This window comes from Oncorhynchus kisutch, linkage group LG11 (assembly GCF_002021735.2).
Source record: "Oncorhynchus kisutch isolate 150728-3 linkage group LG11, Okis_V2, whole genome shotgun sequence".
Taxonomy (NCBI): Eukaryota; Metazoa; Chordata; class Actinopteri; order Salmoniformes; family Salmonidae; genus Oncorhynchus; species Oncorhynchus kisutch.
Window position 1 is genome coordinate 71,883,131 of NC_034184.2, and position 19,429 is coordinate 71,902,559.

General features: G+C 41.4%; 2 protein-coding genes and 1 long non-coding RNA gene across 4 annotated transcripts in view; 1 reads left to right on the forward strand and 2 right to left on the reverse strand.

The window, feature by feature from the left end:
* LOC109899299 (5'-AMP-activated protein kinase subunit gamma-2) overlaps positions 1–2,447 on the reverse strand; it is a 104,430-nt gene extending 101,983 nt beyond the window's left edge. The window contains exon 1 of one of the 2 annotated variants that reach the window (XM_031836260.1): positions 1,852–2,447. In XM_031836260.1, coding sequence (XP_031692120.1) covers positions 1,852–1,932 — 81 coding nt within the window. In that variant the 5' untranslated portion in view covers positions 1,933–2,447. The remainder of the gene's footprint in view (positions 1–1,851) is intronic. The other variant, XM_031836259.1, reaches the window with a different exon arrangement.
* Positions 2,448–10,880: 8,433 nt separating this feature from the next.
* LOC109899298 (polypeptide N-acetylgalactosaminyltransferase 11) overlaps positions 10,881–19,429 on the forward strand; it is a 52,537-nt gene continuing 43,988 nt past the window's right edge. Inside the window, exon 1 of the mRNA XM_020494391.2 lies at positions 10,881–11,203. The gene's annotated coding sequence lies outside the window, so the exon portion shown is untranslated. The remainder of the gene's footprint in view (positions 11,204–19,429) is intronic.
* On the reverse strand, positions 12,180–19,271 carry LOC116376343 (uncharacterized). Its single transcript, XR_004211746.1, has 2 exons — positions 18,398–19,271; positions 12,180–14,087 (listed from the first exon to the last, which is right to left on the reverse strand). It is a non-coding gene; the product is annotated as an uncharacterized LOC116376343 (long non-coding RNA).

Consider the following 19,429-nt stretch of genomic DNA (forward strand, 5'->3'; position numbering starts at 1 on the left):
AACCACAACAATAATAAACCACCACAACGCTAATAACCCACCACAATCAACCACCACAATAATAACCCACCACAATCTACCACCACACTAATAACTCACCACAATCAACCACAACAATAATAACCCACCACAATCAACCACAACAATAATAACCCACCACAATAATAATAACTCACCACAATAATAACCCGCCACAATCAACCACAACAATAATAAACCACCGCAATCAACCACAACACTAATAACCCACCACAATCAACCACAACACTAATAAACTACCACAATCAACCACAACACTAATATCCACCACAATCAACCACAACACTAATATCCACCACAATCAACCACAACACTAATAACCCACCACAATCAATCACAACACTAATAAACCACCACAATCAATCACAACACTTGCAAACCTCAGTGAATTCATCCCTCAGCTGTGTTCTAAACTGACCTATTGGCACCAGGGGTTCAAGATGTAAGGAGGTTTGTAAATTATTCTAAACATGGGGTGTATTCAAGTTGAAGGCTGATTTACTTAGGTTGGTAGAGACACAAAGGACCTCAAGAGTTAACCAACCCTGTGAGCGGGTTTGGTGCCCCGTATTTTTAAAACTTTAATAGAGAAGTGAGATATGTTCGAAGCTTGTGCAGCAGAGCTTTGTATACAAAATGTAGAGATGAAGTGATCTACTGTACATGAATTACACTGTAGTTCTACAAGGGCAACCATTTCAGATCACAGAGAAGCAGGCCACAAGGGCAGAAAGAGCAAAGCCTTGTCAATTTGGAATCAACACCATCTTGTTGAGGGAGTGCAGATGGATGCCCAGCAGGTCATTGGTTATAAACTGTCTGTGACCACTTCCTTTATAACACATGGTGAGTTTGGAGATCCTTGAGGAAGTGCCCTAAATCACAGAATGTTCCATGATGTGAATTTGCCTTAACATCAGCATCACTGATTTGAAGGTCATCCCTCTTCTCAAGGTCTGGGATTTTGCATAACAGCAATATCACTGACAATAATGACAGCATACATCTCCACATAAGTAAATGTATGTGTCTGTGTGTGCACATGAATATGTGAGTAATGATATCGATTGCCTATTAGTATTCACATCATGAGGCATGATCCCTAGTATCTCCACTAACTATTGTCACCTAAACATGTAATTACAGGATATATGTGCAGTGCCTTTGGTCTAGCTGATATCATACTGACTTGGAATGACTCACGATGACTGCTGACCTCAAACTGAATACAGATGTTACATTCTCTCTCCTACAGCCGAAGAGGAAGCTGTGAAAGAGTATACTACTACCGAGTTATGTCATGATGGCTATACATTTAATATTATTATTATTAGAATGGCCCTGAAAATATATTATTATTATTATTATAATGTCCCTGAAAAGAGACAAAGGCTTTGTGCATGCTGTAAAATGTACATTTCTTGTCATGGACTTAACATAAATTGAATATGGTTCATAAAATGTAACATACACTCAGCATGAAGAAGACAGGAATCTCAACGCAAACAACTGGGCTAACCCCATAAATATGGAGATAACTAAGCGTGTGTGTTGTGTTAATCTATTTTCTGCATGACATATGCCACAGATTACGATCCAGGCATTCTTTACCGCGGATATATTGTATACACATTCAAAAGAAACACTATGGAGAACAAAAAAATGTTGCAACAGTATATTTCACTGAAGGAAACACATACCACAACCCCGCCCACATGTAGGCTACATGCCCAACTTCAGATCAGAGCGAACATAAATAGTAAATAGGTTATCATTTCGCCCCAATTAATATGTCTGAAGACAAAAACTTACGGGCATGTTCAATCGAAGCGTCCTCTTCTTTCTAGGTGTCTTCGCGTCTCTCTTCTTGGAGTCATTTGCTGTGCTTCCCATATTTTTCTAGAATTCTCTAAACAACTGGACTCATTAAATCGTTTTTAAAAAGCGTTACTTTGGCTACTCTCGTGCTAGATAGACTGGCAACAGTGGAAGTGTGGTAAATGATACCAAAACAATCACTGCAAAAACATTATTCGGATTCTGACAGATGTCCTTATGGCAAGTAGGTCCGTGTACTGTACGCATTAATGTGCTCCTAAACTCAACTCGTGTGTTGATGAAAGTTATCCGCTTGAGATCGGATATTTTAGACCTGACAAAAAAATACACCGCGCAGAATGCGATTCACTTGGCATAAAATGTAGCCTTCCCTTCTGGGTAGCTTATGACACGCGCTGATATTTCAAACGACAACAAACTGCAAGAGTAAATCCACATTTGAAACAAGGAAGGTCGTATTATAATGCAAATGCAGACGTTCCCAGAAAGGATTTGATGAGTTCACGCTTCACAATGGAGAGACAAGTACGCATGCACGTTGGTTGGCCAGTGGCCACTGGTACCAGCTCGGGCTAATCGTGGGACCAGTGCCAGTGGGTGCGTCAAGCTTTGCGCGCAGCTCCGAATTGTCACATGGCTGTGTTTACGTTGTGGCAGCAGCATGAGGAAGCGACTGACCTATAATTGAATAAAAGTGTAAGTATTATATTTTCTTGACGTACACCATCATATTCACCAGCTAATAAGCTTTAGACTGATTCTGTTTACAATCCTTCTACAATGGCCAACATATGGCGGCCCTACAGTTCACTCTCATGATCTGCAGTCATCATCATAATCAAAGTCCCAGCCTCTCCGATATGGCCACCATGTGGTCTCAATGGAATACTACACTTGATATATATATATATTTTTTTACCCCTTTTTCTCCCCAATTTCGTAGTATCCAATTGATGTGATAATTTGGTAAACATGGGGCCCATATCAACAGTAGAAAGTGGCTTCTTCTCCATGTCACATCTTCCTCATCTTAACTGGTTTGGCCGGACAGGCCTGTTCGAAACTCGAACTCAATTCATGAATAGGAGCGAGTTATCAGGAATTAATTTAGCTTTCACCTACCTGTTTTCAGATCAGTTTAGTTGAAGGAAAGGATAAAAATACATTTAATATTGAGATCCACCCATTGTTGAATTTATACCTAGAGTGATTTGTGATTTAATAACAGGCAACTTAAAAATATTCTAGCTAAATATGAGACACATTACAATTCCCACAAAGTGGGTTAAACTCTATTGGCATGATGCGTATGATGTTTGCCATTCACACCAGCAACCCAGGTTCGCTACACTGGTTTCAAAAGTGGGTTGGTGACCATTTGGCCATCGGAACGCACGGCCCAGGATGTGTGAGGGGGCTGAATAGTTGACACACAGGGATGTGGCTTACTGTTTGGAGAGAGCAGTGTAGGAATCCTCCCTCTATGAGCCCAATAAAAATTGGTGCGATGCATAAGGTGTTTGCCTTTCACACCAGCAACCTGGGTTCGCTTCCCTGCCATTCCACAATATTGTGAAGATTAGCCTGAAGATTGGATGAAGATACAAATTAGAAGTCATTTTCCAATACCTGTTATGACTCGGTCCAGAAAAATGCCTAGCTTAGTCTCTACCTATACCCAGGTTGGATAAATGTAAGCAATATGGTGAAAATTCCATCTGAGGCAAGGTGGAGCTACAATCATAGACAGTGAGTGCCAAAAGTATTGGGACACATTGTTGTTGTTTTGGCTTTGTACTCCAGAACTATGAGGTTAAAGTGCAGACTGTCAGCTTTAATTTCAGGGTATTATCATCCATATCAGATGAACCATAGGCATTACAGCACTTCTTGTACACTTCTTGTACATAGTGGTTAAGTATTTGTTCCCATATTCATAGCACGCAATGACTACATCAAGCTTGTGACTACAAATGTGTTGAATGTCCTGTTTGTTTTGGTTGTGTTTCAGATTATTTTGTGCCCAAAAGAAATGAATGGTAAATAATGTATTGTGTAATTTTGGAGTCACTTTTATTGTAAATAAGAATAGAATGTTTCTAAACACTTCTACATTACTGTGGATGTTACCATGATTGCAGATAATCATCCTGAATGTATCGTGAATAATGATGAGTGAGAAAGTTACAGGCGCACAAATATCATGTAATATATAATTCAGGTTTAAGTTTGCATGTTTACAGTAAAATCCTGATTGACATGTACAAATACAGAAATCTCACAATACTTTCACTGGATGGCCCTATCACTTTCTAAAGTGTTACACAGTGCTTTCACTGACTAGGCCTAGTTACTGGCCCAGTTAAAAACTTAACAAAAACAGTGACAATTTCTGAATGAAAGAACATTTTAAACAGTTATCTACTGCACACTTACGAATAAACAATAAATAAACTCAGCAAAAAAAGAAACATCCTCTCACTGTCAACTGCGTTTATTTTCAGCAAACTTAACATGTGGAAATATTTGTATGAACTTAACAAGATTCAACAACTGAGACATAAACTGAACAAGTTCCACAGACATGTGACTAACAGAAATTGAATAATGTGTCCCTGAACAAAGGGGGGGGGGGGTATCAAAATCAAAAGTAACAGTCAGTATCTGGTGTGGTCACCAGCTGCATCTGCTCATGGACTGCACCAGATTTGCCAGTTCTTGTTGTGAGATGTTACCTCACTCTTGCACCAAGGCACCTGCAGGTTTTTCTTTCTTTTTTTTTCCTTTATTTAACTAGGCAAGTCAGTTGAGAACAAATTCTTATTTTCAATGACAGCCTAGGAACAGTGGGTTAACTGCCTTGTTCAGGGGCAGAACGACAGATTTGTACCTTGATAGCTCGGGGATTTGAACTTGCAACCTGTCACGTTCTGACCTTTATTTCCTTTGTTTTGTCGTTATTTAGTATGGTCAGGGCGTGAGTTGGGGTGGGCAGTCTATGTTTGTTTTTCTATAATTTTGGGGATTTCTATGTTTCGGCCTAGTATGGTTCTCAATCAGAGGCAGGTGTCATTAGTTGTCTCTGATTGAGAATCATACTTAGGTAGCCTGGGTTTCACTGTTTGTTTGTGGGTGATTGTCTATGTTAGATGCTTATGTCAGCACAGTTCTTATGATAGCTTCACGGTCGTTATTTGTTTATTGTTTTTGTACAGTTTAGTTAGTGTTTTTTGTCATCTATTAAATGATGCATTCACACCACGCTGCGCTTTGGTCCGCTTCTTACGACGATCGTGACACAACCTTTCGGTTACTAGTCCAACACTCTAACCACTAGGCTACGCTGCCGCCCCAATTTCCTGGACATTTCTGGGGGGAATGGCCCTAGCCCTCACCCTCCGATCCAACAGGTCCCAGACGTGCTCAATGGGATTGAGATCAGGGAACTTTGCTGGTCATGGCAGAACACTGACAATCCTGTCTTGCAGGAAATCACGCACAGAATGAGCAGTATGGCTGGTGGTATTGTCATGCTGGAGGGTCTTGTCAGGATGAGCCTGCAGGAAGGGTACCATATGAGGGAGGAGGATGTCTTCCCTGTAACGCACAGCGTTGAGATTGCAATGACAACAAGCTCAGTTCGATGATGCTGTGACACATCACCCCAGACCATGACGGACCCTCCACCTCCAAATTGATCCCGCTCCAGAGTACAGGCCTCGGTGTAACGCTCATTCCTTCAACGATAAACATGTATTCAACCATCACCCCTGGTGAGACAAAACCCGTGACTCGTCAGTGAAGAGCACTTTTTGCCAGTCCTGTCTAGTCCAGCGATGGTGGGTTTGTGCCCATAGGCAACATTGTTGCTGGTGATGTCTGGTGAGGACCTGCCTTACAACAGGCCTACAAGCCCTCAGTCCAGCCTCTCTCAGCCTATTGCGAACAGTCTGAGCACTGATGGAGGGATTGTGCCTTCCTGGTGTAACTCGGGCAGTTGTTGTTGCCATCCTGTACCTGTCCCTGTCCCGTGTTCGGATGTACCGATCCTGTGCAGGTGTTGTTACACGTGGTCTGCCACTGCGAGGACGATTAGGCGTCTCACAGTACGAACATTGCAATTTATTGCCCTGGCCACATCTGCAGTCCTCATGACTCCTTGCAGATGAGCAGGGAACCTGGACATCTTTCTTTTGGTTGTTTTTCAGAGTCAGTCGAAAGGCCTCTTTAGTGTCCTAAGTTTTCATAACTGTTACCTTAATTGCCTACCATCTGTAAGCTGTTCCACAGGTGCATGTTCATGAATTGTTTATGGTTCATTGAACAAGCATGGGAAACAGTGTTTAAACCCTTTAATGAAGATCTGTGAAATTATTTCGATTTTTACGAATTATCTTTGAAAGACAGGGTCCTGAAAAAGGGTTGTTTCTTTTTTTGCTGGGGACATTACCTTTAGGGACGGTGCTCACAATAAACTTGTTGGACCCCAAAACCATTAAAACATTATTGCAGTGGAATGACTTTCGAAGCATTAAACATTTGGATTTTGTCAACCTTAAAATCAACAAACACTGATACAAATAAAACATACCTTCTGAACGCATATCACCTTCTGAACGCATATCGCCTTCTGAACGCTATTGTCCCTAACCCTAAAATAACCTTTTTCCTCTGGGGATCTGGTAAATGTCCCCATGAGGGAGAATATTCCTTGTTTTACTATCCTTGTGGGGAGTTTTTGGTATTTCGTTACCTGCGAGGATAGTAATACAAGTGCATGTGCAAGCACAGACAGACAGACACGCACACAGAGAGAACAGGAGACATGCTTAATATATACAGTCATTGGCTTTTATACCTTTTACATGTAAAGCACTAATTAAGGTCCCCTGCAAAACATAATTAGAAAGCATGGTTCCTACCCGGTTACATAATTTGAAACATTCTTTTTTTCACCCCACTTACTTCTTGATACCAGAGTACCTTTCATAGCAGTGTTTCGTCTTTGGCTATGCCGAATTAAGTGATATGACATGCTATTCTATAAAATAATTTCTCCGTAATTAATATCACCTGATTGAGATAATCATGTAAATGTAATTAACTAGAGAGTCGGGCACCACGAAATAATATTTATAGAGCTGTTATCTTCTGAATAAACTCTTAAAGACCTAGTAATATTTTACATCAATAGCAATCAATATTAATCCTCATCTTAATTCAGTCTCATCTGAAAGTTGTCAATTCTTGGTTATCTGCACGAACCCTGGCTAACAATTTGAATCAGCAATGCAAAATTGTGTTTAATGATTTATTTACAAAATACCTAACTAATCATACAGAATTACACATAATTAAATCATAACTTGATTACAAATGACGTCATAAAGGAAAACGTCCCTAGCGGGTGGAACAGATATGACAGCTTGTTACACAAAGGAAAAGGGCTGGGTTTGAGTGAAAGAGCGGGAAGACTGAGGGACACAGGGAGAAGCTGTGCTATCGTAAATACAGTATCTGATGCATTCTAAATTACCGCCCATTTGGAAAAGGAAAATGCAATAAATATTTACTCTGAGCTGCGCTTCGGTAGGTTGGTGGTAGATGGAAGGCCGTGTTGCCAAACCGAGTCCTTTGAAGAGTGTCTCTGGTTGTCAATTAGATACGTTGTAGTAACATCATTGGGTGATAGACGGGATACTCTGTCTGTTCCTTCCTAACCCTCGTTGCATCTGCTGTTGCTAACTCAACGGCTATGAGGTATCACTTCTGTAGTGAATAAGAGTTCAAAGTTCATACCATTCGCATCCAAGCTCACGCTGATGTTGGCTTCGTTCTGTAGTTATTATCTGAACCATTCTGACATCGGACCGTCGGCCTCACATCATCGGAACAGGAGGTTATATTGTTGTCAAGGCTTTATATAGGAAGGGAGAGGAGGGCGTGTTTGAAAAGTTTTATAGCCCATGTCCCTTCACAGGGGCGGGCCACTGATTGAGCAGCCCTATCTTATGAAAACCCAAATCTCTCATTTTAGAAGATAAAATCACATTTCATCCCATCACGAATAATTTCATATTCAAACATTCTAATTGAACAACAATTCCATGTGAATCTGATGACTCTGATGTGTAGACTTTCCACTGTCGAGTTTATGTCATCTTATCATTGATGAGAATGTCTCAGATGACAACCGAACTGACATCATATTCATTAAGTACCACCGCATATGTTCAATTGTTCGGATTACCCGAATATAGTTCATTTCCCCCCACCTTCTGATGTTCCCAGAATCTCTATGTTAACCAAGGTTTTTGCAAATGTAACATCAGTAGGGTAGAGAGAGGAAAAAGGGGGGAAGAGGTATTTATGACTGTCATAAACCTACCCCCCAGGCCAACGTCATGACAGCAGGTTAGGATAATTTACGCAGCAGGTTAGGAGAATTAACATAGCAGGTTAAGAGGCTCAGGCTAAGGTTAGAAAAAGGGTTAGGGTTAGCAAAAATGCTTTCCTAACCTACAATGAAAAGTATTTTGTATCGGAGTTGCATGAATTCACAGCTCCCATCTTTTCTTTTGATGTGAATAGTCTGCAAACTCATCAGTTCATCACTTTCCCTAGGAATTTCTAAAAACCTATCAAACCTGTCTTTCTATAAAATTCTTACATTGTACAAACGGGATCGCTCTCACCTTATTTTTTTTTGTCTGAAGAAGGAAACTGCTTGTCCTCACCTCAGTGGTCCACACTATAGAGAATCATAGAGGCCTCTAGTGGCCAAACGGCTGTTTTAGCATTGGCAGCACCATTGAGGACTTCCACCATTTTAATATAGTCAACTGGGTGGGACTTCCAACTTCATTGAGTTGGAACCGGGTCATCAGGAGGGCTCAACTTCATTGGCTGATCCCTATGGTGACCCTGTTGGAGTCATGGTTCTGCCCATGCTGTCACATGATAATATTAGCGTCATGACAGCAACACCAGCTGGATCCTATCCACATTAAGACTTCCGGTTTTCATATTTTGACTTAAAAAATAAAAGTCCACGGTAAAACGCTAGGTGCATGATACGAAATCAATATTTTTTGCAGCTTCATATAGTGCATAATGTTAAATTTATGTTGAAAAAATATTATAACTGCATGTGGGAAAAATCTAAACTAAAGAGAATTACTACTTTATATAAGATAACAAATATTATAAGGTGGAGCACATTGAGAAATGCTAAGAGCTTAAGTAAATTCATGTCAAGAACATAATAGCCTACTGGTAAAAAATATACAATCATTATTTTCAATAATAAATTATAATTTTGATTGTATGATTCTTGTTTATTTACTGGTGCTATTGTTCAGAGATGCAATTTTGAAATGTAATGTTTAAGAAAGGTGGGGTGGGAAGGACTCAGTAGGGTCTGTAGAATCTGTATATCTGTACCATTTCACGGGGCTCTGAATAATACGGAGTGTTGCTGGACTTTTACTGTGGTCAAACAGCATAAAGTGTGGTGCATGGACACTAAATGGTACAATTATAGCACTGTACAGGAAAAATGATCCAGTCTACTCAGTAGTCTCTAGAAATCAAAACAGGTGAGTTTGAACAAGAAGGTAGGCCATAGGAAGCTTTATATTGACATTTGAACCGTGAGACGTATCAGCACCATGGACAGCTACCCTTTTAGAATGTTATGTTATCACAATTACTCAGTTAGGGTTCTACTAACCAAATATGTTCTGTTTTTCAGGGGGGGCTGTGTCGAACAGCGTGCTGGTTATTACACTGTCTTTCTTGTAATGCCTTAATTTAATCCTGCATGTTATATTAATTTACTGTTTTTGTGTTGAATATCAGTTGAAAAAACAAAACACCTTAACACTTTATTTTTTTTTAAATCTTACTCTAGTGTGAAATAAAATACCATTCCATCCACGACTTTCATGCACTCTTGCTTGTGCTAATGGAAGTGCCAAAAGCACTCTTAGAAAAAAGGGTTCCAAAAGGGTTCTTTGGCTGTCCCCACAGGAGAACCCTTTTTGGTTCCAGGTTGAACTATTTTGGGTTCTATGTAGAACCCTCTGGGGAAAGGGTTCTACATGGAACCCAATAGGGTTATTTCTACCTCAAACCAAAAGGGTTCCCCTGGAACCAAAAAGGGTTACTCAAGGAGGTTATCCTATGGGGACAGCCGAAGAACCCTTTTAGGTTCCAGATAGCACCTTTTTTTCTAAGAGTGTACCGATTATCAGCAGGAGAGCGTTTATTTGACCTTGGAACATGTTTTAAAACCAAAACATTTTTAACCTTTAACTAGGCAAGTCAGTGAAGAACAAATTCTTATTTACAATGATGGCCTACCCAAGTCAACCACCGACAAGGCTGTGCCAATTGTGCGCCAACTTGTAGGACTCCCAATCACAGCCAGATGTGATGCAGCCTGGATTTGAACCAGGAACTGCAGTAATGCCTTATACTGAGATGCATTGACAATCACAAGGACAGGTGAAACAGATCAGGATGTGACACAGTAAAATGGCTCTTTGGATAGCTTTAACTACAACCTATATCAATGAGCGTTATCATTCTAGCTAACAACTGCTGCATCCAAAATAGTTATTTTGCAAAGATCACAACCAAATATAATCTTAGCGACTGTTCAAGCAAGAAACAAAACATTATTGTAAGTGTATGAGATCCTAAAAATGTTATTTTGTTTAGAAGTAATAAAAACGTAAATGTTTGTTGTGAATAGGCGCAGGTGGCGATGGCTTTTTCACTGCCGCCAAGAGTCGCGCTAAGCTTTGCGTGACGTCAGTGTGCCCTGTACTGAAAAAATGTCTACAAAGGCACAGATACAAAAACGAATCCTCTATCAATCTCTGTGGTTCACACTAGTTGACTGCAGGTTTGTTCTAGTTTCGATTGGTCTGAACTGTGTGAATTGCTCATATCTGATTGGGTAATCCAGTTTTAGCAACTCCTAGTATCTCCGCCTCACTGCACAGACCCACTCAATGTAAGAGAGACTGCACTCCAATGTAGTCCATCAGAAAGGGTATCTAGCTAACGTTAGCTATAGCCATTTTACTTGGTGCATTTGGTTGTAAGCCGAAGTAAAAAAATAATGGCTAAGCAGCTAGGAAAGGATTTGGATGGGATCATTGGGGTGTATGTAGTTTTGTGTCACGAGGGTGCTTGTTGCGTTGTGTACTAAAGGTGGACGGGTATCACTTGGGTCTTGCTGCCGTCTGTTTACCTAGCCAACTGAATTTGCTACACCAGCAAAGACACATTGGGATGTCCATGAAGCAAGTTCATCGTAAGTTTACATTGTGCATTTATGAAATTAAAAGTGTAATCATCCTTCGTGTTGCCTCGGGTCTCGCTCATAGGCGATTTGAGGGCTCGCGCTAAATAGCTAGCGGGCAGCAAAACTAGCTGACGTTATTTGCTTATTGCTTGGTATGATCACTGCAATGAATGACCAATATTCAATGTCAACTCGTGTGTTAGTTAAAGCAAAGTAACTAACTTTCTAGCGTGTCTTGTATTGCATGTTAGCTAACTAGCTAGAAACTAGAACTTTGCCACTCAGCTTTGCTATAGCTAAATATAAATATAACCAAATTGCTATGCATATTATCAGCCAATAGCGATTGTAACTAGTTTGCCTGCTACTGTAAAGTCAGTGTACTCTTGATCCCTGGCAACTAACTATAACGTTACCCAACTAGCTAGCTTGTTAGTTGACCTTACACGATAGCCAACTTTAGTTAACGTTAACTACTTGTAGATAGATTCGTGAATGCACCCATGCATTATGTTTAGCTACCATACAATAACAAGTTAGTAAAGTTTGTGCGCGTGTAGCTACGTCAGTATACTAGCGTATTCATTCTAGCTAGAACGTTAGCTACACCGAATATTTTCTAACGTCCTCTAAGGCCATAATGCCACAGAGGTGCATTGAACCTGCCTGTGAAAACACAATGCCGATGGTTGTCAAACCTGCTCTTCATGACTAAAACGCTCATATTTTAGACCTCAAACTAAGGATATCAAGCTTAGTAAAAACAACCATGTATTATAATACAAAACTATGCAAAAAAAAAAACATATTGCATGGGCACTAGTCTGTGAATCTTTCTCTGGTTGGGTGTGATCTAACCGAATTGTGGGGACGCCAGTAGCAACACCACCGAGTAGGGATGTGTTTGTGTCTAAAGTTAGTTGGAACTGGATTATCCTTTAAAAACGATGGTGCATGGAGAAGGATGGAAGCGGAATGCCTGAGGTCCATGCAAAAGAGGTGGTGGATTTATTAACCAAAAGAGTTACAAACATAAGGATGAGTACATGTAAAATGAAGGGTCCCGGGATATGAGAATGCTATAAGAAAGCTTCATTAATTAGAAGAAAGAAAGAACGCTTATACAAAAGACTCTACAACCTCAGAACAAGTTGGGCCCAGCTAAATACATACACAGCCCTGCCCAGCTTGGACTGACCATTACTGCAGTTAAGTAGAGGGTAGGCTACACAACCAGAAGTTCAGGGTAAATGCTTTCAAACATGATCACAATAGGTTTTGAACATTTAGTTTTACACAACATCAATGTCATCATAGTAGCGCAATACATTATTCAATATTTATGCTGCAGTAACATGATATTCAATAGCTATGACACTAGGCCTTTAAACTAACTACTTTAGCGGCTATTGACTATAGTCAAAACAAATGCTATTTGTCACATCCGCCGACTACATCAGATGTACACTTGACTGTGAAATGCTTACTTATGAACCATTTCCTAACAACGCAGAGTTAAAAAGTATGAAAATTTGCATAAAAAGGAAATATTAACAATAATGATGCTAGATACAGTACTGATACTGAGTCAATGTGCTGGGGTACGAGGTGATATTTTCATGTAAGTAGGGGTAACAGTGTCTAGGTAATCAGGATAGATAATAAACAGGGTAGCAGCAGCGTGTGTGTAGTGCAGTGTGGGTAGAGTCCAGTGCGTCAGTGCCATACCAAGCGGTGATGCAACCTGTCAAGATGCTCTCAATGGTGCAGCTGTGAAATTTTGAGGATCTGAAGGGCCATGCCAAATCTTTTCAGCCTTGTGAGGGGGATGAAGCGTTGTTGTGCCCTCTTCACGACTGTGTTGGTGTGTTTGGACCATGATAGGTCCTTAGTGATGTGGGCACCGAGGAACTTTAAGTTCTCAACCCGCTCCACTACAGCCCTGTTGATGTGAATGGGGGCGTGCTTGGCCCTCCATTTTAGTCCACGATCAGTTCCTTTGTCTTACTGACATTGAGGGAGAGGTTGTTGTCCTGGCACCACACTACCAGGTCTCTGACCTCCCTATAGGCTGTCTCATCGGTGATCAGGCCTACCACCATTGTGTCATCTGCAAACTTAATGATGGTGTTTGCGTTGTGCGTGGCCACACAGTCGTGGGTGAATAGGGAGTACAGGAGGAGATTAAGCACACACCTCAGAGGGCCCCCGTGTTCAGGGTTGCCTACCCTCACCACCTGGGGGCGGCCCATCAGGAAATCCAGGATTCAGTTGCAGCGGGAGTTGTTTAATCCAAGGGTCCTTATCTTAGCGCCATTCAAGCTCATCACTATCAATCAAATGTATTTACAAAGCCCTTTTAATTTTATTTTTTACATCAGCCGACGTCACAAAGTGCTATACAGAAATCCAGCCTAAAACCCCAAACAGCAAGCAATGCAGATGTAGAAGCATGGTGGCTAGGAAAAACTCCCTAGAATGGCAAGGAACCTAGGAAAAAACCTAGAGGAACCAGGCTCTGAGTGGTGGCCAGTCCTCTTTTGGCTGTGCCGAGTGGAGATTATAACAGTGCATGGCCAATATGTTCATAGATGACCAGCGGGGTTATAATAATAATCACAGTGGTTGTAGAGGGTGCAACAGGTCAGCACCGCAGGAGTAAATGTTAGTTGGGTTTTCATAGCCAATCATTCAGAGTTAGAGACAGCAGGCGCAGTAGAGAGAGAGAGTCGAAAACAGCAGGTCCGAGACAAAGTAGTACGTCCAGTTAGTCAGGGTCCCATAGCCGTAGGCAGAACAGTTGAAACTGGAGCAGCAGCACGACCAGGTGGACTGGGGACCAGTCAGGTTATCAGGCCAGGTAGTCCTGAGGCATGGTTCGAGGGCTCAGGGCCTGAGAGAGGAGAGAGACACCGGATAAGACAGGAGAAATACTCCAGATATAACATGCTGACCCTAGCCCCCGGACACAAACTCTTGCAGCATAATTACTGGTGGCTGAAACAGGAGGGGTCAGAAGACACTGTGGCCTCGTCCGACTATACCCACAGACAGGGCCAACCAGGCAGGATATAACCCCACCCACTTTGCCAAAGCACAGCCCCCAAACCATTAGAGGGATATCTTCAACCGCAAACTTACTACCCTGTGACAAGTCCGAGTATAGCCCAAGAAGATTTCCCCCATGGCACGAACCCGGGGGGGGGAGGCACCAAACCGGACAGGAAGATCACGTCAGAGACTCAACCCACTCAAGTGACGCACTCCTTCTAGGAACGGCATGGAAGAGCACCAGTAAGCCAGTGACTCAGCCCCCGTAATGGAGTTAGAGGCAGATAATCCCCGTGGAGAGAGGAGAACCAGCCAGGCAGAGACAGCAAGGGCGGTTCGTCACTCCAGTGCCTTTCCGTTCACCTTCGCACGCCTGGGCCAGACTACACTCAATCATAGGCCCTACTGAAGAGATGAGTCTTCAATAAAGACTTAAAGGTCGAGACCGAGTCTGTGCCTCTCACATGGATAGGCAGACCATTCCATAAAAATGGAGCTCTATAGGAGAAAGCCCTGCCTCCAGCTATTTGCTTAAAAATTCTAGGGACAATAAGGAGGCCTGTGTCTTGTGACCGAAGCGTACATGTCGGTATGTACGGCAGGACCAAATCGGAAAGATGGATAGGAGCAAGCCCAAGTAATGCTTTGTAGGTTAGCAGTAAAACCTTGAAATCAGCCCTAGCCTTAACAGGAAGCCAGTGTAGAGAGGCTAGCACTGGAGTAATATGATAAACATGTTGGTTCTAGTCAAGCTGGAAAGTAGAGCATTGCAGTAGTCTAATCTAGAAGTGACAAAAGCATGGATACATTTTGCTGCATAATTTTTGGACAGAAAGTTATAGATTTTTGCAATGTTACGTAGATGGAAAAAAGCTGTCCTTGAAACAGTCTTGATATGTTCATCAAAAGAGAGATCAGGGTCCAGAGTAACGCAGAGGTCCTTTACAGTTTTATTTGACGCGACTGTACATCGATCAAGATTAATTGTCAGATCCAACAGAAGATCTTTGTTTCTTGGGATCTAGAACTAGCATCTCTTTTGTCCGAGTTTAAAATTAAAACATTTGCAGCCATCCACTTCCTTATGTCTGAAACACAGGCTTTCAGGGAGGGCAATTGTGGGGCTTCACTATGTTTCATCGAAATGTACAGCTGTGTATCGTCCACATAGCAGTGAAAGTTAACATTATGTTTCTGAATGACATCACCAAGAGGTAAAATATATAGTGAAAACAATAGTGGTCCTAAAACGGAACCTTGAGGAACACCGAAATGTACAGTTGATTTGTCAGAGGACAAACCATTCACAGAGACAAACTGATATCTTTCCGACAGATAAGATCTAAACCAGGCCAGAACTTGTCCGTGTAGACCAATTTGGGTTTCCAATCTCTCCAAAAGAATGTGGTGATCGATGGTATCAAAAGCAGCACTAAGGTCTAGGAGCATGAGGACCGATGCAGAGCCTTGGTCTGACGCCAATAAAAGGTAATTTGCAGTATGTGCTATGATGGGGTCTAAAACCAGACTGAAGCATTTCGTATACATTGTTAGTCTTCAGGAAGTCTTCAGGAAGGCAGTGAGTTGCTGCGCAACAGCTTTTTCAAAAACAATTGAAAGGAATGGGAGATTCGATATATAATATATTTTTAATTTTTAAAATAATTTCTGGGTCAAGGTTTGGCTTTTTCAAGGGAGGTTTTATTACTGCCACATAAACGGGAGCCGTTTATTATGTTCAACATAGGAGGGCCAAGCACAGGAAGCAGCTCTTTTAGTAGTTGGAATAGGGTCCAGTATGCAGCTTGAAGGTTTAGAGGCCATGACTATTTTCATCAATGTGTCGCGATATATTATAAAAAAACTTGAGTCTCCCTTGATCCTAGGTCCTGGCAGTGTAGAGCAGACTCAGGACAATTGAGCTTTGGAGAAATACGCAGATTTAAAGAAGAGTCCGTAATTTGCTTTCTAATGATCATGATCTTTTCGTCAAAGAAGTTCATGAATTTATCACTGCAGAAGTGAAAGCCATCCTCTCTTGGCTAATGCTGCTTTTTAGTTAACTTTTGCGACAGTATCAAAAATAAATTTAGGATTGTTCTTATTCTCAATTAAGTTGAAAAAAATAGGATGATCGAGCAGCAGTGAGGGCTTGTCGATACTGCATGTTACTGTCTTTCCAAGCTTATTGGAAGACTTCCAGTTTGGTGAAGTGACGTTTCCATACCAATTTTCTGGAAGCTTGCGTCAGGGCTTGGGTATTTTCTGTATACCACGGAGCTAGTTTCTTCTGGCAAATGATTTTTGTTTTTAGGGGTGCGACTGCATCTAGGCTATTATGCAAGGTTAAATTAAGTTCCTCAGTTAGGTGGTTAACGGATTGTTATACTCTGACGTCCTTGGGTGGAAGGAGTATGGAAGGGCATCTAGGAATCTTTGGGTTGTTTGAGAATTTATAGCACAGCTTTTGATGATCCTTGGTTGGGGTCTGAGCAGATTATTTGTTGCGATTGCAAGTATGACTGTGGCAGTGAGTAGGTCCGGAGACACGTTGGACAAAACCCACGGAGTCGATGATGGCTCCGAAAGCCTTTTGGAGTGGGTCTGTGGACTTTTCCATGTGGATATTAAAGTCACCAAAAATTGAATATTATCTGCCATGACTACAAGGTCCGATAGGAATTCAGGGAACTCAGTGAGGAACGCTGTATATGGCCCAGGAGGCCTGTAAACAGTAGCTATAAAAAGTGATTGAGTAGGCTGCATAGATTTCATGACTAGAAGCTCAAAAGACAAATGCATTTTTTGTGTGTATTTTTGTCAATTTAAATATGGTATTGTAAATGTTAGCAACACCTCCGACCTTTGCAGGAAGTGCAGGGGATATGGTTACTAGTGTAACCAGGAGGAGAGGCCTCATTTAACACAGTAAATTCATCAGGCTTAAGCCATGTTTCAGTTAGGCCAATCACATCAAGATTATGATCAGTGATTAGTTCATTGACTATAACTGCCTTGGAAGTGAGGGATCCAACATTAAGTAGCCCTATTTTGAGATGTGAGATATCACAATCTATTTCAATAATGACAGGAATAGAGGAGGTCTTTATTCCAGTGATTGCTTAGGCGTACACCGCCATGTTTAGTTTTGCCCAACCTAGATTGAGGCACAGACATGGTCTCAATGGGGATAGCTGAGCTGAATACACTGCTGGCAGGCTGGTGATCTCATTGTGGAGTTAGAGCCCTGTTTATGTTCATAGATCAAATGAGAGCAGTCCTCCAGCTCGGATGGAGTCCTTCACTCCTCAGCAGGCCAGGCTTGGTCCTGTTTGTGGGTGAGTCCCAGAAAGAGGGCCAATTATCTACAAATTATATCTCTTTTTTTTTTGCGTTATTCCTTAGTGTCCTGATCTGTCACGGTGCTGACTTTTGCCCAATGCCTGCAGCAAAAGCCTCTGCCCGGTCCTCTGGCTGGGCAGAGTACTTTGGGACTTTAGTTACTTCGGTGTAACAAGGGCCTAGCCGTGCGACCCTACCAACCCTTCTATTTATTCGTAATGGCCCTTCGCGTGAGTTGGGTTTGTTCATTCGTTCACGTTGTCACTCCCTTATTTTCCGGTCTAGTACGAGGCCTTGGATAGATATACTCCTATTTAAATATTCTTAAGCGTTATGGATTCCTCCTATATTTCCTTACTTTCAAGTTATCCTTACCTATGTATATCTCAATACCTAATAACAACTCCTAGTAGTTATTATGCTCGTCAGCTAGTAGTCACTCGGAAACTAGTATTGGTATATGTTTTGACTCTCTTAAAAATATATTATTGTCCACACAATGAAATATTCTTTAGTGCAATCACTTTAACCTATAACCAGGGTCACTTTCTGTTCAGTGAGAGTGTCAAAGGCGTTTGCTCTCCAGATCGTTAATCTGGCCTAGTTGTCAAAGTTTCAAGCTTTTATTAAGTCACTCTGTTTTTTGTCTTATACACATCATTACAATTCAATGGTTATACAGTTTCTCAATACAACAATAATGCTCAATCAATCCTTAATGCTTTAAGCTATGCCAGATAATATTGCAAAACTTTAAATGCGTTAACACTTCTAACAATATTGACTAAATAGCAAAAATTGTTCAATTACCTTAAATGCTCAGCCCCTTTGTCACTTTCCCGTAATCGTTATTCTTACAGCTATGACGCTAGATTCCGAATTCCAATATCTCGATACACTTCCAACTCTGTGTATGGACTCAATATATTGTAACTGGTACTTGGCTATTTTTCCTTGAATTGCTAGTCACCTCTGGTTTCTGGTGTCAAAAATGCGAACGCCTGCTTTGTCTATGTGATCAAGAGGTGGTTAGACCTCTGTTTTTCGGAGACTCAGTCGGGTTCACAAGATTCAACCAGCTTCTTCAGAGTATGACCCAATAAGTACTTAAGCACAATTATCCGGTTCTCAAAATATTGTTTTACTCTATCAAAAAGCGTATAGTGTAATAGTACATTTACCTATGATGATTCTCCATATGAAGTCTGTTTCATATGTTAGTGAGGATCATGCTGTCTTATGATCTCTGTTCTCTTTATATATCTTTTTAAAGGGGAAGTTCCCACTGGGGCTGTAGACCTATGTAATCTTAGGCCTGTGTGTTAAACAGAAGCTTCCTATTATTACCCTTTAAGGTCATGCACTACTGACTCTCACATTGCTGCTTCCGTATTACTGTTGGTTGATTCCACTCAATCATACCAGCTGGTTGTTTCTACCACTGGAGGTGGCGTAGGTGGTATGTCAAGCGTCAGCTGGGAGAAGTCTATGATAGGTATCTCCTCTGCTTCTCCCTGTTGTCCATTTTCTGCAGGTGCGTTCCATGAGGTCCCGTGGATGCCCTGTGTTGTTGCCCCTATTGCTTGTTGGAATGCTATCGAAACAATCCTGTAGCTGTAGAATCGGACCACATCTGTATTGAGCATGTCACTGGTACTTCCTGTTTTGAGTTTTTGCTTGTAAGCAGGAATCAGGAGGATCGAGTTGTGGTCAGATTTGTCAAATGGAGGGTGAGAGCTTTGTATGTTTCTGTGGCGTAAAGGTGATCTACAGTTTTTTCGCCTCCAGTTGCACAGGTGACATGCATGTAGAAATGGTATCTTCTGACTGGGAGAGTTTTGT